The following is a 21,535-nucleotide window of genomic DNA, read 5'->3' as shown; positions in this document are numbered from 1 at the left end:
AAAACAAAAAAGAAAATAACTGAATTAATTCAGTTTGAAAGAAAAATGCACATAAATCTACTATGGGAACTGGAAAGAAGATAAGGGATAAACTGTGTGCTGTGGTACATCTGTAACATCTGTAATCCTGGGCTTTGGAGGTGGGTGCAGTAGGATCAGGATTCAAGATCTTCCTTGGCCACACAGTGAATCTGAGACCAGCTACCTGTGCTACCTGAGACCTTTTCACAAACAAACAAAAAGGGGTACATGAACTGAGCATCAAAATAGCTTAAACACAGACACCTGGATACTCTAGTTCATTTCATTAAATAGTGGATGAATATTTTTCCTTCTTTTTTTTCTTCTTCTTGAGTTTGTCTTATAAAAACAATATACCAGAAAAGAAGAAAATACTAATGTTTGCTATCTAGGAAAGTTTAAATGGCTTCCCTTCTCCTTGCACATGCCTCATACATACACACAATTTAATACCCTCAAAAAGATTTAAAGAGATGAATAGTTTGCACCTTTTGACTTAAACAAAAAAGGAGTAGGCCAAGTGTGGGGGTGCACACTTTTAATTACCTCTCAGCACTCAGGAGGCAGAGGCAGGTAGATCTCTGTGAGTGCGAGGCCAGCCTAGTCTATAGAGCAAGTTCCAGGACAGTCAGAGCTAAAATAAAGAAACCCTGGGGGTGAGGGGGAGAGAGGGAGAGAGGGAGAGAGGGAGAGAGGGAGGGAGGGAGGGAGGGAGGGAGGGAGGGAGAGAGAGAGAGAGAGTTGGCAGCTAGAAATGAAAGCTAAGACTAAAAATTGGTTTTGATCACTTAAGAGAATTAGAGAGAATTGGTATTGCATAATGCAAAACACAAAAACTTCCCAACTGTTGAAGATTCACTTGTTTGCTGGCAGGTAGGGTCTGTCCTGCAACCAAAAGAAGCAAACTGCTGAGCTCAGAAGTGCAAAGGAGAGCCTATTAGCTGACCTGACAGAAGATGACTTGGGTCCAACAAACCAGTGTGGATGAATCGTAATCTTCAACCAAATCCACACTGAGGATTCCCAAAGGCAAACACACAGAGTTCAGCATCTGAGGGCAAGGACATCCCTTCCTGTTGCTGTTGTCGGTGATGTGGGGCACATCTGCAATCCTAGCACTTAGGGGATAGAGGCAGGAATTCAAGGTCGTCCTTGAGATGTACCAAGTTTGATGTCAACCAGGACTGTATGAGACCCTGTTTTAACAAGTCAGACATTTGTGTGCAATACAGTTTAAATCTTCAGAAATCAATTCTACCACAAAAGACACTCAGCTCTAACATGTCACCCAAAGAACATAGCCATCATGGCTTCAATGTCTATTTTTCTTCCTTTACAGTAGTTGCCAAGCTGGTTTCTTAGTTCTGTGCCCAGTCCCTTCACATATCCCAGCAGTTAGATCTGAAAGTCAACTGCAAGCCAAGCTGGAAACTTTCACTAAAAAGGGAAGCATGAACTGCACACAGGGCTTATACCTTCAATTCCATGACTTAAGTGGCTGAGGAAGGAGAACAAATGGTCTTGGGCTCAAGGCCAGCCTGGGCTACATAGTGGGTCTCAGGCTAGACAGTGTACGACCTTGTCTCAAAGAAAAAGTACTGGTGACTTTTTTCTTCCCAAACAGTTGAATACTTGAATGGAAAAATTTGAATGAAGTGCATGGTGGCTCACTCCCTGTAATTTCCAGCACTTGAAGGTCTAATGCAGGAGGAGCACAGAGGATTTTTAAACCAGCTAGCTACAAAGTGAAACCCTGTCTTCAAAGAAAATAAAAAATGAAACACCTCCCAATTCAAAGTGGTCTTCAGAAAGTCTTATCATTATTTTCTGAAATTTAAGACTGGACTAACATCACAGAGCTACAAACAGCATAGCACAACTCAGGCAGCGACAAGCCAGCACTAAGATGGTCAAGAGAGAAACTGAAGAGCCACCCTCCACAGGCTGCAACTCCGTATCATCACCAGCCAAGCTTCCCGGTGATACATCCTGTTTGCAGGGTCCAGGCCTGGGAGGGCTACACTGGGAGCATGGTTCTGGGCACCATCTCCACCAACCGCAAGAGTGATACTGAGGAGAGCCAAGAACACGTGTGCGCATGCCGTTTGGATCTGATAATCTCACTCATTTGGCAGTTCATCCCCAAGGCTAGTGGAAAAATACTGAAGAAAAAAAGGCTTCTACAAATGATTTTGGATCTAAGGTTTCTTTTCGTGCCAAAAAAAGGTCATGTATACTGAGCGACATTCAGCCTTTGCTCAATGTATTTGTTAGACATGACCACACCGGTACAAAGAATACCTACACCAAATTACTGAAATTATGAGACTAATTTTTAAATCTGTAAAAACAGTAGTGCACTGGGTGACTCTAATTCTGGCCTTCGGTGCCCAAAGAGCGGTACGTCCTGGGGTACTAATGTTTCTGGGGAGGGGAGTCAGGTGCCACACAGTGGGGGCTGACCTCATCACTTAAAGTGCCATTTGGAGCATTGCTCAAAATTTCAAACAGCTGGCCGCATCTGCTACTTCACCCCATGTTCTGGCCTGGCAAGGCTGACCCTGCTGCCAGATGGATGCAGCAGCATCTAGTGGCTGTGCTCCAGTGCAGGTGCAGCAGTAGCAGCAGGAGGCACAGGTGCAGTGGCTGGGCTCACAGTGCACAATCCAGCTGCTCACTCAGTGCGGCTGTGGGAGCTTCCGGGCGCCGAGTCTGCGTGATTTTTCGTTTTGGGTTTTTTGTGTCTTCTTCCTCTTCAGTTTCGCTTTCGCAGACATGCACGACCACGCTGGGGGTGGACTCGGTTCCTGCATGCAGTTCGTATTTCTCCCCTGCAGAGGCAAGCACAAGAAGGAGCCTGGCTGTCAATGGAAGGAATTAATCTATCTCCCAACTTCCTCTTCCACTAATTCATTTAACAGCTGCTGATTTTTGAGACTGAATCTCTTGAATTCAGTCAGAAATTTTCTGCTATAGCTGACACTGGCCTTGAACTCTTTAATTTTTCTGCTTCCATTCTTCCAAGTGCTAGGATTGTAGGCATGTGTTGCCTTGGTGGGTTTGTTGCTTAAACTCTGTAAAATCATCTATCCTGCACCAGAGGGGCTTAACCTGTTTGGTATTAAAAATTTCCTTTTTTTTTCCTCTCGATGGGATCTCAGTATGCAGACAGGCTGGCCTGGAACTCCCAGAGGGCTGCTTGCCTCTGCCTCCCAAGTGTTGTTAAAGGTAAGTGCCACCATGCCCTGCAGAAGTTCCATTTGTTAAAGACACTGTCCTTTCTGTCCTGGGAGTTAAAATCCAAGCATGGCTGCTAAGCACGCAGGCACCTTCAGGGCAGACCCATTCAGCATACCCCGAAACCATTCTATTCACAACAACATCCTGGCCATCACGTTAACCTCCATGACTTTAAACAAAGCATGCTCAGGAATGGGCCTCCTACTGTATGAATATACACAAGCTTCCTTCATTCAGGGAGCACCTTGTTTTGGAACTAGCTCCTGTCTCTTCCTGCAGGTGAGGAAGTTTCTCCACTCCTATGTCCTATGCTTACTTTGGCTTTGTGCTGGCTATGATGGGAACCCATTGGTTAGATTACATAAATACTAATTAAATTGTTAATATAAATGAATAAATGATAATTGCTGTTCTAGAAGCAACTGAGGTGGGTTAGTTACATTCATAAAGGTTTTGGGTCCCATGGGAGGCCCTGGCTAGGCTCCAGGCAGCAGTTTCTAGTGTAGGACCTGACTTCTGAAGTTCAAATGTCCACAAGCATAAAGCTCTTTCTTCTCAGATGCCTCTGAAGTGCCCTGAAGAGACATGCTGTCCTTAACAGCTGGAAATCAGCTCCTCACATTATTAAAGAGATGAGAGAGACAGCAAGTAGAGAAGGAAAGTAAGAAACAAAACAGAAGCCGGGTGGTGGTGGTGCACCCCCTTAATCCCAGCACTTGGGAGTCAGAGGCAGGCAGATCTCCTTGAATTTGAGGCCAATCTGGTCTACAGAGCTAGTTCTAGGACAGGCTACAAAGCTACAGAGAAACCCTGTCTTGGGGAAAGGAAGGAAGGAAGGAAGGAAGGATTGCAGAGAGGAAGTAGCAAGTGTGTTCACTAACAGCCTGTGTGAACACCCAGCTGAATCACTGACAGTGAAAATGACCATGCTGTACACACCATCTAAAGTTCACAACCAGATAACACGGGCTTGGCAGCTGGCTGAGGCCCACAGCATTGGAAATGCAGTCAGAGTGTGGACCCAGACTGGTGTGAGTGTGGTGTCCACTGGACAGCCTGCTGTTTCTGGGCTCCACACCCCCTACTGAACACCGTCTCCCATACACAAAGCTCCTGGGGACAGTAAGAGCAGAAGCAGAGGCCGTTACCTGGCCCCAGCTTGGAGACAGCACAGAGTAAGTCGTAGTTGATCACAGGCATCGCGTCTTCACTCTGCTTCCACCCCACTGGCGGGGAGGCTGGCGGGGAGATGAGGAACTGCTTGGTGGGCTGTGGTGGCAGTAAGTAGGACTTGTCCCGAGCCTCCCCAGACACCTGCACCTGCAGGGAAGGACATGACCACGACCGCTTTGCAAATGTGTCTTCATTTTCTTCATTTCCATCTTTATGGTAATTGTTACCTTCTTAGAGGGTGATTAAAAAGATCCTAAAGCATTTGTGATCTTGCAGGAGGGAGACCAGGTCCACCTGGCTCACTGCACGGGGCCACACACACCGGAAACTTGATAAACATGAGTTGAGTAAAAGAATCGGTGTGCAAACAGACAGACAGAGAAATGCACAGCAGTAACTGTGGCTGGGATCTGTGCTCTAAGTGTTCCTCAGGGTCTATGTGGTAGAGGCTTGCTCCCCTGAGGGGTGAAACGGGAGCCTTCAGTCACTAGGAGCACACCCTAAGACACAGTGGCACCCCAGTCCCTGACTTCCTGTTTTCCATGATTGAGGTGAACAGCTTGGCTTTGCCTTCATGCGCTACACCTACTGCAGGCCCAAAAGGAAAGGGACGATCACATATGGACCGAAACCTCAAAACCATGAGCCAAGACTTTTCTCTGTTACAGTTATTATCTCTTATTTATTACAGCGGGTGTGCTAGCTAGTTTTATGTCACCTGACACAAGCCTTCATTATTGAGAGGAGGGAACCTCAATTAAGATCAGGCTGTAGGCAAGCCTGGAGAGCATTTTCTTAATTAGTGATTAATGTGGGAGGGCCCAGCCATAAGGGTGGTAACACCCTGGGCTGGGGTCCTGGGTTCTATAAGAAAGCAAGTGAGCAAACCATGAAGAGCAAGCCTGTAGGCAGCACTCCTCCATGGCCTCTGCAACAGCTCCTGCCTCTAGGTTCCTGCCCTGGTTGAGCTCTTACCTTGGCTTCCCTTAATGGAAGGTGATTCAGGAAAAATCCTTTAGTGTCCAAGCTACTTTGGCCATGGTGTTTCATCACAGATTGCATTACAGATGTCACTGCAGATTTGTAACCCTAACTAACTCAGTGGGAAGAGCTGACGCACGATAAAGTTCCAATCTTAGAAGAGAGGAAAATGCTTGTGGGGCGGTCAGAGGACACAGGTCAGCTCTTTCCTCCCACCATGTATGTGTGGGTTCCAGGGATCAAACTCAGTCGTCAAGCTTAGTGGCAAGCACCTTTACCCACTGAGCCTTCTTGATGGCCCTTGGAGATTTTTTTTTCTGTTCTCCCACAAATGAAACATCCTAAGTGCTATTTTAGATGCAGAGAACATTTAATCCACTAACCTTGAAGGTCAGGGCTTAACCCTCGCAGAGCCCTAGCTGAGCAAAGCTGCCACAAAAATGAATCCCTTAACTGTTAGCTGCAGCAAAACAAAGACAGAAGGCTTAATACGCTCCTAAGATAATGAACTTAGGTATGTGTAAAGTAAGAGAAAACACGACATCGTCTGCTTGCGGGAATGTCGACTTCACAAACCTCTGACCCAGCGCTGGAGGGAGAACTGCCAGGAGCTGTGGCGGAGAAGCGGCTGTGGGGACACACAGCCACGCAGCACACCGTACCTGTGCGAAGTAAAGCTTCAGCTTCTGGCCATGGAAGTCACTCTCGTGCAGCTCTATCCGAGCTCTCGCTGCAGCCTCGGGCTTGCTGAAGTTGATCCTCACTCTGCGGAAGCTCTTGAACAACTGGAATGTGACCTGGTCATCATAGAGGGTGAACAGAGCTTCAAATCTCTCCTGTGAGGAGGGCAGCAAGGCAGAGAGGAGAGGGAAGAAGAACAGAACACTCCTGTTAACAGAACACCTGTGGAAGAGAAGTGGCCGGGTGAAGACCCTATGAAGTGCACGCCTTTCCTTCTGAGAGCCCCTCTCTGGAAGGAGTTCAGGGTGGACGTCGTGTGACTCGTGCTTACATCTGCACTGACTGAACACGGCTAGCCTCGTTAAATACTGCAGCTTCAAAGGCCATAAGATAAACATGATGCATAAACCAGCACATACACGTCTGCATACAACAGGAGCACAGCTGCCAAGGTCACCAGTGTATTCAGCTGCGCTGTTCCTCCATCAAAGGAACATCTCTGGTACTTAGGGTGACCCTTCCCCTGTTTTCTTCACAGTGCTAGGCATTTGTTGTGTAAGCCTGACACACGGAGCGAGATGTGTCTTAGAACCCAGCATGTACACACAATATAACAGAGAAATCACTCCTATCTTTTTTATTTTTATTTTAATTTTTTGAGACTAGGCTCTTACACAGGCCAGGTCGGCCTCAAACTTGCTAGTAGCTGAAGATGTCCTTGCATTCTGATCACGGGGTGCCACCAGGCCTGGCAGTTTCCTAACTTTCGCTTTTAACGTCTATGTATCTTTATGCTTCAGAAAAGTTTCAGAAACAGCACATGTACATATGATGTGTGTGTGATGTGTGCAGTAAATAAAGCCGATTTACTACTCACTGTCTTGTTCAGAGAGTGTCTCTCACTATGTCACACTGGTTGGTCTGAAATTCAGAGAGCCACCTGCCTCTGCCTCTGCCTCCTGGATGCTGGAACCATAGTATATTTTTATAGACTTTATAGACTGGCCTTTAAAATCTTCAGATATTAAGTTAGGCAATAGTGGCATATGCCTTTAATCCTAACTCTCGGGAGGCAGGTGCAGAATCAGGTTTCTGTGAGTTCGAGGCCAGCCTGGTCTACAAAGTGAGTTTCAGGACAGCAAGGGGTATTACACAGAGAAATTCAGTCTTGAAAAATCAAAAACAGCCGGGCGGTGGTGGCGCACGCCTTTAATCCCAGCACTCGGGAGGCAGAGGCAGGTGGATCTCTGAGTTCGAGGCCAGCCTGGTCTACAAGAGCTAGTTCCAGGACAGGCTCTAGAAACTACAGGGAAACCCTGTCTCGAAAAAAACCAAAAAAAAAAAAAAAAGAAAAATCAAAAACAAATAAATAAAATTCAAATACTGAACAGTTCCAGCAGTGTTTTGGTTAGACAGACTAGGAAAGAGTTGGGGTTAGGATACTGTAATTTCAGAACAGAGCTCTTCCTCCTTTCCACTTAGCAGCCTCCTGCACAGCCTTCACTGCTGGTCCTCAGCCCCTACCGTGAAACCCATCCCTCAGGGCAGCGGATAGTTCATGGGTAAAGGTGCTTGCTGCCATATCCGATGACCTGAGCATTCAATCCAGTGCTCTCTGCACTTGGTGTTGAGTGCCCCCATCAAAAACAGGACTCAGGGGTCAGGCAGAGCTACCTTCATATGCCCCAATACCACAAGAAACCATTCAAAGCCAGTGTCCTATGGGTACCTACAGCAACAGATAAACAGTCTGTATACAAAGGGACAATACCCCACTGGACACATGACATTTCATACCAGCCAGTCCTACCTAGAGTAATTCTCTGAGGCTGGGGAGATGCCTCAGGGGACACTTGGCACTCAAGATGAGAACCGGTGTTTAGACACCCAGACCCCACAGAAGAAGCTGAGCAGGCATGATGGCCTGTGATCTCAGTGCCTAGAGGAGTCAGGAGCTGGAGAGTTAGACTGGCCGAACCAGTGAGCTCTAGGTTCAGTGAGACACCTGATAGTAACGTCTGACCACCTCATGCAAGCATACATGTGCCCACAAGCACATGTGTAAGCACACACAAACACAAGTGCATGTGTACATGTACACACATACACCCCACATATATACAGAACTTCACTCTTTATTAACACTGACTGAATCCACTATAACACACAGACCTAAGTACACATTAGAAAAACATGTATCATACTTTTAAATTCATGCTCAAATACGAGCAAGTCTGTTACCTATTTAAGAAAAGGAAAGTTGGGGGCTAGGAGATGGCTCAGTGGGCAAGGGCAGCTTGATGATCTGAGTTTGATTCCTGAACCTACATGGGAGAAACAGCCCTCAGACTCCTGAAAGTTGTCCTCTGGCGTTTATACTTGTGCTGTGGAATGTGTCTCACCACTAAATAAATGTAAAAGATATTTTTTAATTAAAAATTTTTGAAAAAAGGGGGAAACTTTGTGTTAAAAACAACAAATAAGCTGGGCGGTGGTGGCGCACACCTTTAATCCCAGCACTTGGGAGGCAGAGACAGGCGGATCTCTGTGAGTTTGAGGCCAGCCTGGTCTACAGAGTGAGTTCCAGGACAGCAAGGGCTACACAGAGAAACCCTGTCTTGAAAAAACAAAACAACAACAAATGGCTTAGTGGCTGAGCACATGCGCTGCTCTTACAGAGGACCCGGATTCATTTCCCAGCGTCTACACTGTAACCGGCTCACAACCACCTACAATTCCAGTCCCAAGGGATCTATTACCCTCATCCAGTTTCTTTGGAGAGCCATACACATATACACACAAATAAAACTTAAAAAGAAAAAGATGAGCAAAAGAAAATCAACAAGAACTCAATTTTCCATCAAGTCAAAACTTTCCCAGGCCATGTGTGGAAAAAACAAAATAAATTTCCTGGTGTGAAGTTCCTCCTAATAAGGCCGTGTATCTGTTATTATCCGTGTGCACGAGTGGGTATTGTGGAGTCTCGGAACCGGGTGGTGCCATGCCCTCTCTTCATCTTCCTGCGAGTTTCTGGGGGGCAGGGGTTGTCAGGCTGGCATCGTTAAAAAGCAATCACCTTTCCCTAGAGAGTCATCTCACTGCCCCCAAGAATTTGTAATCTTAAGATAAAGTGATTCTAAGATCCTCTCAGATACCAAAATGCTTGTAGAGGGAGTGCCGGATATAAACAGAGCGGTATTTGCAAAGAACTGGCACACTTCTCCAGATTCACTGAACAACCTCTAGATGATCTACACAGAATACAGTGTAAACAGTTTTCATACTGCATTGCTAGGAACAACAAACACCTGTAAATATTCAGTACAGAAACACGTTACTTTCTTTTTTTCTCGCTCTCTCTTTTCTTTTCTGAGACAGGGTCTCACTATGCAGCCCTTGTGGCTGACCCGGAACTCACTATGTAGACCAGTCTGGCCCCCAACTCAGAGAACCACCTCCCCTTCCTCTGCCTCCCATGTGCTGGGATTAAAGCTGTATATGCCCCATACTAGATACAGTTTTTTAATGGAACATTTTCCATCAGTGGCTGCTGAACTCGGAGATGCTATATCCACTGATAGATACAAAGGGCTGGATTTACCTGTGCTTTCTTATGATAACAAATAAATTGTCTCTAACATGAAATTCGGAGCTCTTAAACAGATGAGAAAAACAGGATGGATAATTGCAGGTTTCTTTTTTTAATATTTTATTTATTATGTATACAATATTCTGTGTTTGCCTGCAGGCCAGAAGGGGGCATCAGATCTCATTTTTAGATGGCTGTGAGCCACCACGTGGTTGCTGGGAATTGAACTCAGGACCTTTGGAAGAGCAGGCAATGCTCTTAACCACTGAGCCATCTCTCCAGCCCCTAATTGCAGGTTTCTAAACTGTGGCTGGACTGAGCAAAGCAGCAGTGAGATATTTGTGAGATAAAACAGCCTGCAAAGAAAGCCTTTGTGACTGACCACGCCCGCCAGCCCCTGCCGTGTAGGTTGTCTTCTTCACAGGACTCCTGAGTCTCCCCAGCACACACATACGCCCAGTGCAGTTTGGACTGCCGCCCTGTGCTCAGAAGCCCTCGGGACTGCACCCTGCAGAAGGGCCAGCTCTTCCACTTGGCATCAGGGTACTTCACAGGATGGCCCATCATCCGCCTCCCAGCCAATGTTCTTGACTGGGACACTTATCGCCCCTGTGCCAACCACTCTCGCTCCTGTTATGCACTGTCCTAATTAGGTTTCTTGGTATATCTGGTTTCCTCTGGCTAAAGCATCCTTCCTTTTCTCTGTAAAATTCTAACGCACAGCTCTTCCCCAATGCCACATGCCCCTCTGAGAGACTTCCTGAGCCTGGCTGTGCACTTGTCCACTGAAACCTTGATGGATTTCCGTGTTTCTAGATGGACTAACTTTCCATCTTGTCACCGACCCACCAGCCCCACTGCAGGACTGCACACCCGTGACTCAGACGCTGCTTAATTCGCACTGTCCCTCAACCTATGCTGCGGGCGCTTGAGCATGTATCCAGCTCTGCCTTGAAAGACACTGAAGGAAGTCCAGCCTGGGCTACAGAGTGAGAATGGGTCTCACTGAAAGGAAAATTCTTTGTGTACATAGTTAACATTTAAGGGTCAAATCAGGAGTGGTGGTTTCTACTGTGTACCCAGTGCCTAGGACAGGAGGCTGAGGAGGATTGCCCAGATGTCAGCCTAGACCACACAGTGAGGCTATGGCTCAGAGAAAGAAAAAAAGGTGTGCAGGCTTTTATGAGATCACGATCACACACACACACACACACACACACACACACACACACACACACACACACACAGAGTTTCTAAGTAAATAAATAACTTTAAAAAGATAATCTTATTTTTCCTTCCAAACCATACAAAGTACTACCAGAAATGTTAACAATGATAATTAATCCTAATAGCCTACATGCAATAAGCCCCAGGAAAAAGCAGAATCCTTTCTTCAGTGAATGCACAAGAAGGAGGAAGCCAGGAAAAAAATCACGTGCTTGGAGGCTGGGTGTGGTGACATATCCCTGTGACATATCTCAGCATTCAGGAGCTAGAGTTGGGAGGATCACCTGAAATTCTAGGCTAGCCTGAACTACACATCTATTTCCACGGCAGTCTGGGCCACACAGCCAATCCCAGGACAGCCTGAGCCACACAGCCAATCCCAGGTGGGCCTGGGCCAGAGTAAGACCTTGTCTCAAACAACTACAGCAGCCTGTTGAGTAAAGGAGGAATTAGTGGTGGAGGTGGGAAAGGCACAAGAGAGGATGACAGAATGTATATGGCAGAATCACATTATTACAGAAATAAAATTACTAATGATTCACATTATGTATATTTAATATCTTCGAGTAAAACATTAAAAAAGTTTTTCCTCAATTACAGTCTCCAAAACTCAATAAATAAGAGAATGAATGAAAAGCACATTTAATGAGCCTTGAGTTCACTAAGAGCCAAGGCTTCTCAGGTGGAGCGGGACTGGCTCTGCAGCACACCTGTGAGTGGCAGACTGAGACTCTCCCAAGATACAGCGAGGGACCCAGTGTAGCACACACGTTCTGTTATTTCATGTCACGGGCTCTCAGACTTGTCTACCCAAAGCTATCTATGCTTCCCATGGTGTAAGTGAAGGGACCGGGCCATGCCTACCTTCTGCTCTTGGACCTCAAACACCGCTTCATGGACACTGCAAGCAAAAAGTGAGGTGGGCAGGTCGCTTAGATCCATCATCTCTTCCAAGTCATCTTCATTTTCACCGAAGACCATCTCCTCTTCCTCTTCCTGATCGCTGCTACAGAGATCGGACTGGCTATCATTCCAAGATTTCATGGTGTCTCGAAGCATCTTCTCTGTAGGTAAAGTTCTAGGATATCTGCCAGACACTGCTTAAAAAAACAATGCAGAAAAAACACTGAAGGCCTTATCATGTTGCAGTCAATCTAGCCTCAAGACAGCAATTCATCAAGCAAAATGACTTTATCCAGGAAAGATCAATCAGCATTTAAGTCAGCTCCAGCTCTCGCAAATGAATCTCTATCTACAAACCTGATTTGCTTAGCAGATTTTATGGGGCAATGGAATATGAAGAAGCGAAAAAGCAAACGCTTCCTGGTGAAAACGGGTTGAAAAGGACGAGGTGACAGGATCGCATCAACATGTACTTTGGTTTACACACACAAGAGAGGGGAAGTGGGAGCCGGAGCGGCCCTCACATATTTGTTTTGGGTTTTAGGTGGCAAACACTGGAAGTGGCCCAGCAGAATCACACCCACACGGTCTGCTCACCATCTGCACCCTGAAATGCTGTCTGTGAGGCTCTGCCTTTCTTACCCAGTGCGCTTTTCTTCCTGAGCAGACTCTCAAGTAATTAAGTTGCTTAGGTCCCCGAGTTCATGAACACACACACAAGAGTGTACAGCATACAGCTAAAGCTGGAAGACAACCCACAAGACACACTCCCAAACTTTTAGACATCGTGCACTTCGAGTCAGGGGCCTAGAGCTGGCACTGTCCTTCTGTGAAATACTGGGGCAGAATCTGCCTGTGCCTGGCTCCTCGGGAAACCACACCGTACTCATCACAGTGTACCTTTGGACACGTGACATGGAACTGACAGAGACACCGAGTGATCATGATTATTACGACTGCACTTCTGAGTTCCCTTCCATTTTGAAGGACACAGGCTCTGGATGCATTGCTTACATAGGATACATTTCATACTAGTTATTAACTATGAGGTAAAATAGTGGAGTTTCCAGCGGGGCAGTGGTGGCGCACGCCTTTAATTCCAGCACTCGAGAGGCAGAGGCAAGCGGATCTCTGAGTTTGAGGCCAGCCTGGTCTACAGAGTGCGTTCCAGGACAGCCAATGCTACACAGAGAAACCTGTCTCAAAAAAACAAAAACAAAAACAAAAAAGCAGAGTTTCCCATTATTCTATACCACTCAAGACAACCTTGAAAAAAATAGCATCTATCCTTGTTCTGTCCACATTCTGGACACCTACTGCCAGGCACTGGGGGACACTGAGAAGTTCTCCTGTAGGGCCAGCCAGTCACACTCCCTAACGGGGCCTCATCCTGCTGTCTGCTATACCATCCACTTCTCCACCTGCTCCTCTTCCTCGGCACAGAAGCCTGTTCATGTTGGATCCCCACCATCGGTTCTACCTTGCTGTCATCTGCCTGCTCCTCTTCCTACCCACTCCCTGTAGATGGGTTCACTTACATTATTTCCTCCCATCCACTCCCTCCAGGGTTTAGTCTCCCAAGCAGCTGCCATTCTCTCTCGGCTTCAACTCCCCTACTACTGACAACCAAGGCTTCCTGAGCACCAGAACCCACTTTCTGCAGTGTGCCCTCGAGGCCCCCCTTCCTTCACTCCCAGTCTCTCCCCACAGGCTCATTTTTCTCAGTCACTCTTTACACTTGGGTCTCTCTGAGGTTCCAGCGCTGCCCCTCTGGAGCCTTTAGCGTCTTAGTTCTCAACTGGGTTTCCTGCTTCTCTGGGCCTTCCATGTGCCAGTACCATCTTGCATTTCACACAATTGCTCCTAAGCCATGAAGTATGGCATCAAAGCTGCGGGGAAAGGAAGGCTGAATCTGCACCACATAGAGCTGGGGGTTTGAAAGATATACCACATCCCTGGAGATTCTAAGCTGCCCCTTGGCCCACAGGTCTAACAATAAATTTTAGCTGATTCTTTTAATTGCTGTGTGAAGTCTTTCTGGTCTGAGGGGAGCCCCCAGGAGAGTGTCTCACTACAGCTTTCATGGGGGGAGGCTGGGCTCTCACACTCCGCTCCCTTTTCTGCTCTAAGGTTATTCAACTGCTGACAAATCACCCGCCTGCCCATGTTCTGTCTGTGCCTTCAAATTCCTGCCAATTTCTGACTCACAGCTGCTCAGCAAGGACTGCTGAACAGAAGCAGACAGCACCGAGCTCCATGTCATGTCACCATGTCACTGGCATGTCATCAATGACAGAAAAAAATTCAGTTCTGTAAGGAATTAGAGATGTACTGTGGGACAATGGTCTTGTACCCTGTAAAGATTTGTCACTTGTATGGTTTAATAAAATGGCCAGTAGCCAGGCAGGAAGTATAGGTGGGGCAATAATAGGAGAATTCTGGGAAGGGGAAAGACTCAGCCTGCAGTTATCACCCAGATTCAGAGGACACAAGGTGAGAATGCCTCACTGATAAAAGGTACCAAGCCATGTGGCTAACACAGACAAGAATTATGGGTTAATTTAAGATTTAAGAGTCAGTTAATAAGAAGCCTGAGCTAACAGGCCAACCAGTTTATAATTAATGTAGGCCTCTGTGTGCTTCTTTGGGACTGAATAGCTGTGGGACCAAGTGGGACAGAAACCTCTGTCAACAGAGATGGGCTCCCAAAAACGGCTGAGGAGGACAACAGCAGGTAAAGAATAGGTGCAGTGAGGCACCAAGCAGGTGTTGCAGTCAGGACAAGAAAAGTCTGAAAGCTGGTAAAGGTATTTAATACCAGTCTAGTTTAACCTTGGGTATAAAAGTGGGCTTTCTTTGTAGCCTGTCTATGGTATTAAGTGTTTGGGTTTTTTTTTTTTTTTTTTTGTAAACCCTCATTTATTTTTTATTTATTCCCCCACTTAAAAGATTCTGGGAGGTGGTGGCACACACCTTTAATCCCAGCACTTGGGAGGCAGAGACAGGCAGATCTCTGTGAGTTTGAGGCCAGCCTGATCTACAGAGTAAGTTCCAGGACAGTCAGAGCTGTTACACAGAGAAACCCTGTCTTGAAGAAAAAAAGGAACCCCCAAAGATCCCCCCACAAGCAATATGCACAAAAGATGGTCATGGTAGCTCATGTTTTTAATCCCAGCACTTGGCAGACAGAGGCAAGTGGATCTCCATGGGTTCCAGGCCAGCCTGGTTACATAGGGAGTGAGTTCCAGACCAGTTCCAGGCAGGCAGAGCGCCTTTGGGGAGGGGGAGGGGAGAGTAGAGGAAGGGAAAGAAAGTCAGGCTATTTTCTGCCTACATATGTGTAGCACTGGCTTTGATAATTCTAAGCCCATACTCTACTATTGAACTACAGCCCTAATCTACAGTCTACTTTTGATAATTAGTACTTTGTTTCAAGGTTCTTCTTCCAATATGACAAAGAATAAAATAAAAATAGAGCATAGAAAGCAATCCTTGGTTTGACTTAGAATTTTATATAATCGTTTCCTGTTTTTCCACCTTCATCTTACGGTAGCTTTCTTTTGATATAACTTCATAAAGAAATGATAAAAATAGGCTTAGGCATGCATGGTAGCTCATGTCTATAATCTCAGCACTCGAGAGCCTGAAACAGGAAGAAAGTCATGAGTTTGAAGTCAGTTTGGACTATATAGTAAGTTCCAGGCTTGCCTGGGTTACAGGGTAACAACACATTTTAGCTGGGTGGTGATGCAAAGCATTAATTGCGGTACTTAGGAGGCAGAGGCAGGCAGATCTCTGTGAGTTCAAGACTAGTCTGGTTTACAGAGCAAGTTATAGGACAACCAGGGCTACAGAGAAACCCTGTCTCAAAAATGCAAAAGATATCGCTCAGGGGTTAAGAGCACTGACTGCACTTCCAGAGGACCTGGGTTCAATTCCCAGCACCCACATGGCAAAGCTGTCTGTAACTCCAGTTTTAGGGGACCCAACACCCATAGCAAAAACACCAATGTACATAAAAAAATCCAAACAAAACAAAGCAACAACAAAAACTAACACATCTTTACATATAGGTAGCAGACTATCTTTTAACTTTATCATTCTCTCTCCAAACTATTAAAAAGTAAAGGATAGTTCATATCCTATTAAATCAGTATGGGAACAAAATCCATTTCTTACACAGTAGCAAAACCCATCTATTTAACAATGATATAATAGCATTATCTATTTTAGTCTCTATTCAAATTTTATTAATTATCCTAACAATGGCCACAATAATACTTTTTCCTTCAAAATTACTTATTGTGGCACTTAGGGTTGGATCTAGGGCCTCTTACATACCGCAGTGATCTACCACTGAGCTGTTTCCCAGTCCTCTTTTTATCTGCATTTTGAGACAGAGAGACATGGTCTCCTTAAAGTGTCCAGCCTGGCTCCGAATACTCGCTTTAGCCTAGGTAGTCCTTGACCTTTTGACCCTCTTGCCCCAGCTTCTCCGTTAGCTGGAATTACAGGCCTATGCCACCAAGCCCAGATCAAAGGTTTTAGAGTATCATTAAGTAATTTTATAAGACTTACACATTTATATTCTTAAAAAGGACAGACTGGAAATGCACCTAACTGTGAACGTGTCTGAGCAATTCCCGGTCTCCAGGAGGGGTCAGAGGCCACCTTCAGACCTCCAACACGGGAACTCTGGCCATGACTCTACCTATCTTACCTGTTTCTGGTGGCTTTGGTTTTGTAAATTTCTAGTGCCTCTTTATATATGTGTTTTTACACATATGTGTGTGCTGGTATGTGCCATTATGTGCACATGGGAGACAGAGGGCAATTTTCGGGAGTCTGTTCTCTCCTCCTATCATGTGGAAATCAGGCCATGTTAGGCTTGGCAGCAAGAGCTTCTACCCCGTGAGCCATCTCATTAAACCTGCCTGTCTGTTCCTAATCCTCAAGAAGAAAATGTAGATAATAATAATCTCCACTCAATAAAGATGTTGGGAGAAGTAAATGCTCATATTCAGAATAACGTTTTGCACATGGCCAGTACTCAGTAATTCTTTTAAAAACAAGCATGGTATGAGTTTCCTTGTTGGCTGAAAGGGCCGAAATAGCATCAGCAGGGCTGGCATTCAAATCATAATACAGAGGAGAAAAAACAATACGATAACCCTCTAAATGATCACAAAGAGAGAAACCCCTTGCAGTTTGTATGACCTCAAGAAAAGCAGGGAGGGTTTGTCAGTAAACTGAGCTCCTGAACAGCCACTGAGCTAGCTAGCTATCTGCTTCCAGTGTGGAACAGCCTTAAAACAAAAATGCCACTAGGCCTTTGCATGAGCCTTACAGAAATTTATGTCACAACAGAATGTTTATGGTACCAGTCATTACTTGACAGATAGTGGCTATCTTGCTAAAAACACACAATGATATTTGTGTGTGTGTGTGTGTGTGTGTGTGTGTGTGTGTGTGTGGTGTGTTTGTTTTGACAGTCAACACTGTCAACCACTTCAGAATTTCCTGACATTCTAAATGTGGTTAAAACTGAAAAGAGAAGCTGGGTGGCAGGGGCACACGCCTTTAATCCCAGCACTCGGGAGGCAGAGGCAGGAGGATCTCTGTGAGTTTGAGGCCAGCCTGGTCTACAGAGAGAGTGCAAGGACAGGCTCTAGAGCTACATAGAGAAACCTTGTTTGGAAGAAAAAAACAAAAAGAAAATGAAAAGAGAAATATACATGGACATCACACACATTAACCTAGCAGCTACTTAAAGCTAAGGTTGGCTTCATTAAGGCAACGAACAACAATCGGGGGTGGGGCTATGGCTCAGCGCTATAGCCCTGGCCTGGCATCAGGAGGCTCTACGTTCCATTCCTGACTACTGGAACCCTTGCAACCTCTGCCTGTGCTGACTGGAACTTCGCATCACCTCCAGTGCTGCCTTAGTCCTGGCAGGCTTCTGGCAGACAGCTTCTTCATAGAAACATGAAATGAGTGGGAAACCTCCAAGGAGCATGGCCATCTGCTCTGCTGCGCCAGCCTAGGGACAAGACTAATCCACCAAGGCTGCATGCCAAGCAATTTCAGTCAATAAGGAAAAGGTGAATTCTTTCTGCTCCAGAATTATAAACAAAACACAAAACTATGTTTCCAAACTTGAGGAAGATTTTAATACCTTAGCCAGATTCGTTTGAAATGAGCAAAATGACTACAAAAATACCAGAAGCAAATGTGTACTTTATTTGAATTTCTAATTTAGACTAAATCTTCCAAAAGACTATTCAGGACTGCTAACATCGGGGTTCTGAAGTCTACTGTGATTCCTCTATCTCCCAGTCCTTCTTATCGATCACTGACAGAAGTTTACTTTTTTTTTTAAAGTAGTAACGGCAAACAAAAATCAGCATAATAAAGTTGGTGGAACATTAGTGTAAATAGGTTATAAAGACTAGATTTGGGGGGCTGGAGAGATGGTTTAGCAGCTAAGAGCATGCACTGCTTTTGCAGAGGACCAGAGTTTGGTTCCTAGCCCCCACCTCAGGTGGCTCTTAACTACCCACAAATCCAGCTCCAGGGATCCAGTGTCCTCTTCTGGCCTCCACAGATACCTGTGCTCATGGGCATATACTCACACACGGACACAATCTTTTAAAAAATCTTTTTAAAAGTTATATTTCTGGAGCTAGAGAGATGGCTCTTGCTCTTGCAGAAGACCTGGGTTCAGTTCTCAGCACCCGCACGGGAGCTCACGACTATCAATAATTCCAGGATATCTGATGCCTTCTTCTGGGGGCGCCAGGCATGTGTGGTACATATACATACAAGCAGACAAAATTCATCCACATAAAATAAACCTCTAAAAACTTAAAAATTACATTTCTGCATTTTCAGGACCTAAAGTCAGGCCATTTTATTGATAATCTACAATGTTCCTATCATCACGACTGATGTTCTTGCTCCATCCATCAGTATGAGAAAGACAAAAGGAGAGCAATGCACAGTGCGACTTCGGAGAGTGACTGATGCTATTTGTTGTTGCGTGTAACTCGTTTTCCCTGAACATGATCACTTCACTCCAGGGTGAGGCACCCCCCACGCAACAGCTGAAGAGTTTTTCCCTGTTCTTACACTGGGTGTTGAACCTAGCACCTCAAGCACACTGGCCAGGCCCTTGAGCGCCATCGCTCCAGGCAAAGTGGAGCTTTCTGTAGGGTTCTGGAGCTAAAGTCAAAGGCTGCTTCTGAGCATTAACACCTGCAAGCCACTGCACAGGGTCACAGGTCAGAGGAACGGAATTCTAAGTCACACTACTTTTCATACCTTTCCCCCCTTTGGGACCCACATTTCCTGTACCCTCATGCAGCGTTGCTTCTCATTTGCTTGCCTAAGACTACACGGGGTTCTAAAACTGTAAAATATATCACGATTGAATGGTAAAGAAGAAAATCCCCCGAGCACTAAAACCTCCTCTTTTGGAGACTGGTTGCCGATGAGGTAAGATGTAAAGCTGTAGCAAAGACTAACAGGACGCTAATTTTAATTATGTTATGATCGTCCTACATCCAAAGTTTATCAGAACACTACATAAAATCCCAATCAAAAAGAACAACTCTGCATGCCAGGAAAAAAAAAATCTAGACTCTGAGACATACTGTATTTTTTAATTCTGGCTTTTTACTTATTTATTTGTATGATATATTTCTATGTATGTGTGTGCCTGTGGGTGTATGTTTGTGCATCAGGTACATGTATGAGCCCTCAGAGGTAAGAAAAGGCGTGGGATCACATGGAACTGGACTTGTGAACTATCATATGGATACTGGGAATCTACGCCCAGTCCTCTGCAAGAGCAGCAAGTGCTCCGAATAGCCGAGCCAGCCCTCCAGCACCAATATTTTGTTAGACTATATTTATTTAATGTATGTATTGTGCTTGCCTGTGGTCGCAGCCGCACTCACATGGAGGTCAGAGGACAACTTGGAGGAGGTGGTTCTCTCCTTCTACCCCGTGGGCTCTCTGGATCCGTGAACTCCAGCTGCCAAGAGTGCTGAGCCATCACACAGGACCAAACATTGTTTTACAGTTTGACTGGATCAGAGGCAATAGCATAGTGATAAAATAAGAGGTTTTTGTTTTGTTTTTTGCTTTTGGACAGGGCCTTGTTATGTAGTCCGGGCTAGGTTCCCAAGTACTGAGAAAGAAAAAAAACAAAAACAAAAACAAAAACGTGCGCCGCACCCAGTCCTTAGAATAAGATTTTTAAGTAATCAGCAATTACAGCTACTGATGAAATTAATTCTCTAGGCAACAGTAGATGAAAGACTTCTACGAAAAGTTCAAGAAAATCTATTGTACTAGACAGCTTTCAACAAGGGGACGCAAGTATTTTTTGGTTTTAAATCCTACACTACATCACTCTAAATAATCCTAGTTTGATCTGAAACACGGGCGTGAGTAGCTAGAATCTTAATCTCCTCAAGAGATGATGAGATTCCGCACGGAAGCGGGAACCGGGCAACCTGGAAACAGACCGCTATTGAAGGCGCGTCGGTCCAGAAGGCTGACACAAGTTTCCAGAAGCCAGGGAGGCAGAGATGCGCTGATAATATTCCTGCATCCTTGGGGAGGGAAAAGGGGGAGGAGACTGGGGCTTCCACCTGCTGCCAGCTTGTTTTCCTGGCCACACCTTCCCTGCCCTCGAGGGCAGGCTGGGCCTGTCATCTTCCAAAAAGTCGTACAGTTGATGGAAAAATTGGTGGTGGAGGAGGAAGGACTTGGGGGCGAGGGGTGTTTGGTAGGATGTTACCCCGAAGCGTCCTGGGAAGACCCTGGGGACCAGGCGGCTGGCCCTTCGCAGCGTCTAGGGGGCTCCGGGCAGCTCTGGGTGGCTGCTGCTACGGCTGAGGCTGCTGTAACTTTCGAGGTCCCGGGGATCCCCAGCGCCGCTGCAAACCTGCCCCGAGCGGCCGCGCGCCGGCCCCGCCCTGCGAAGGGGAGACTCACCTGTGCGCTCGAGGGGAGAGGCCCGGGGGCGACGAGCGCGGCCTGGGGCGTACAGAACCCTTCCGCCCGGGGCCGCGAGGAGCCGCCACGCCCTCGACGCCGGCCGCCTCAGCCGGGGACGCGGGCGGTGACTTGGGCCCGAGCGAGGTCGCTGGCGTCGCGCGCGCTCCCGGACCCGCGCGCCTCGTGCCCTCCCTTGGGGCCTGGCACCTAGCGGGCGCGAGGCGCAGGCGCACGGACAAGTGGGCAGGGCCAACAGCTGGGTAGGCGGGAGTCCGGCGCGGTGGGCGGGGCTGTATGGGGCGTGGCATGTTCTGCGCGCGCGCACTCCCCCGCTCTTCCTGGCTTTCTGGCACAGCCTGTAAGGGCTTTGGGCGGGAACCCTGGGCTAAGGTTTTATGTGACCTCCAAAAAAGGACCTTTGACAACCCCTACGTGTTCGCCGCGACCCAGAAACCTCTCCTCTCTCCTTGCTGACACCACAGGACAGTGACAAGAACGGCTAGCAAGGATACTAGAAACCTTCTCAGGGCGGGTTCCTGTGAGCTCCAGCCGGGGAACCTCCCGGGAACCCGCCAGCCGGATGTGCCAGACCGCACCCTGCAGCCCCCCCCCGCCCAGCAGAGGTGACGGCGACGTCGCCGAGCTGTGGGTGTCACCAGGTGTGTGACTGCACCCGCTCCACCCCTCCCTCCATTGCACGCCGCACAGATGTAC

General features: G+C 46.7%; 1 protein-coding gene across 2 annotated transcripts; it reads right to left on the bottom strand.

Moving 5' to 3' along the window:
- Positions 1-771: 771 nt before the first annotated feature.
- Positions 772-21,009, bottom strand: Rcan3 (RCAN family member 3). 2 transcript variants are annotated; one of them, XM_038333827.1, is made up of 5 exons: positions 20,819-21,009; positions 11,777-12,012; positions 6,078-6,251; positions 4,410-4,581; positions 772-2,852 (listed from the first exon to the last, which is right to left on the bottom strand). In XM_038333827.1, the coding sequence occupies exons 2-5, from the start codon at positions 11,969-11,971 to the stop codon at positions 2,674-2,676; spliced, it is 720 nt and encodes a 239-aa protein (XP_038189755.1). In that variant the 5' UTR covers positions 11,972-12,012; positions 20,819-21,009; the 3' UTR covers positions 772-2,673. The 2 variants fall into 2 exon arrangements, with proteins under 2 accessions (XP_038189755.1, XP_038189754.1); XM_038333826.1 differs by having other exon boundaries at positions 11,777-12,009.
- Positions 21,010-21,535: the final 526 nt, after the last annotated feature.

The sequence above is a fragment of the Arvicola amphibius genome, chromosome 6 (genome assembly GCF_903992535.2).
Source record: "Arvicola amphibius chromosome 6, mArvAmp1.2, whole genome shotgun sequence".
Classification (NCBI taxonomy): domain Eukaryota; kingdom Metazoa; phylum Chordata; class Mammalia; order Rodentia; family Cricetidae; genus Arvicola; species Arvicola amphibius.
The sequence above is the reverse complement of the archived record's forward strand: the minus strand, read 5'-3'. Positions and strand labels throughout refer to the sequence as shown.

What these genes read in the sequence shown, in the direction of transcription:
- Rcan3 (XM_038333827.1), bottom strand. Translation starts at nt 11,971, where the DNA reads ATGCTTCGAGACACCATGAAATCTTGGAATGATAGCCAGTCCGATCTC. An exon ending in TTGAGGTCCAAGAGCAGAAG is followed by an intron (nt 6,252 to 11,776) that starts GTAGGCATGGCC and finishes CCCTCCTCACAG; the next exon opens with GAGAGATTTGAAGCTCTGTT. An exon ending in TGAAGCTTTACTTCGCACAG is followed by an intron (nt 4,582 to 6,077) that starts GTACGGTGTGCT and finishes CCTTCCCTGCAG; the next exon opens with GTGCAGGTGTCTGGGGAGGC.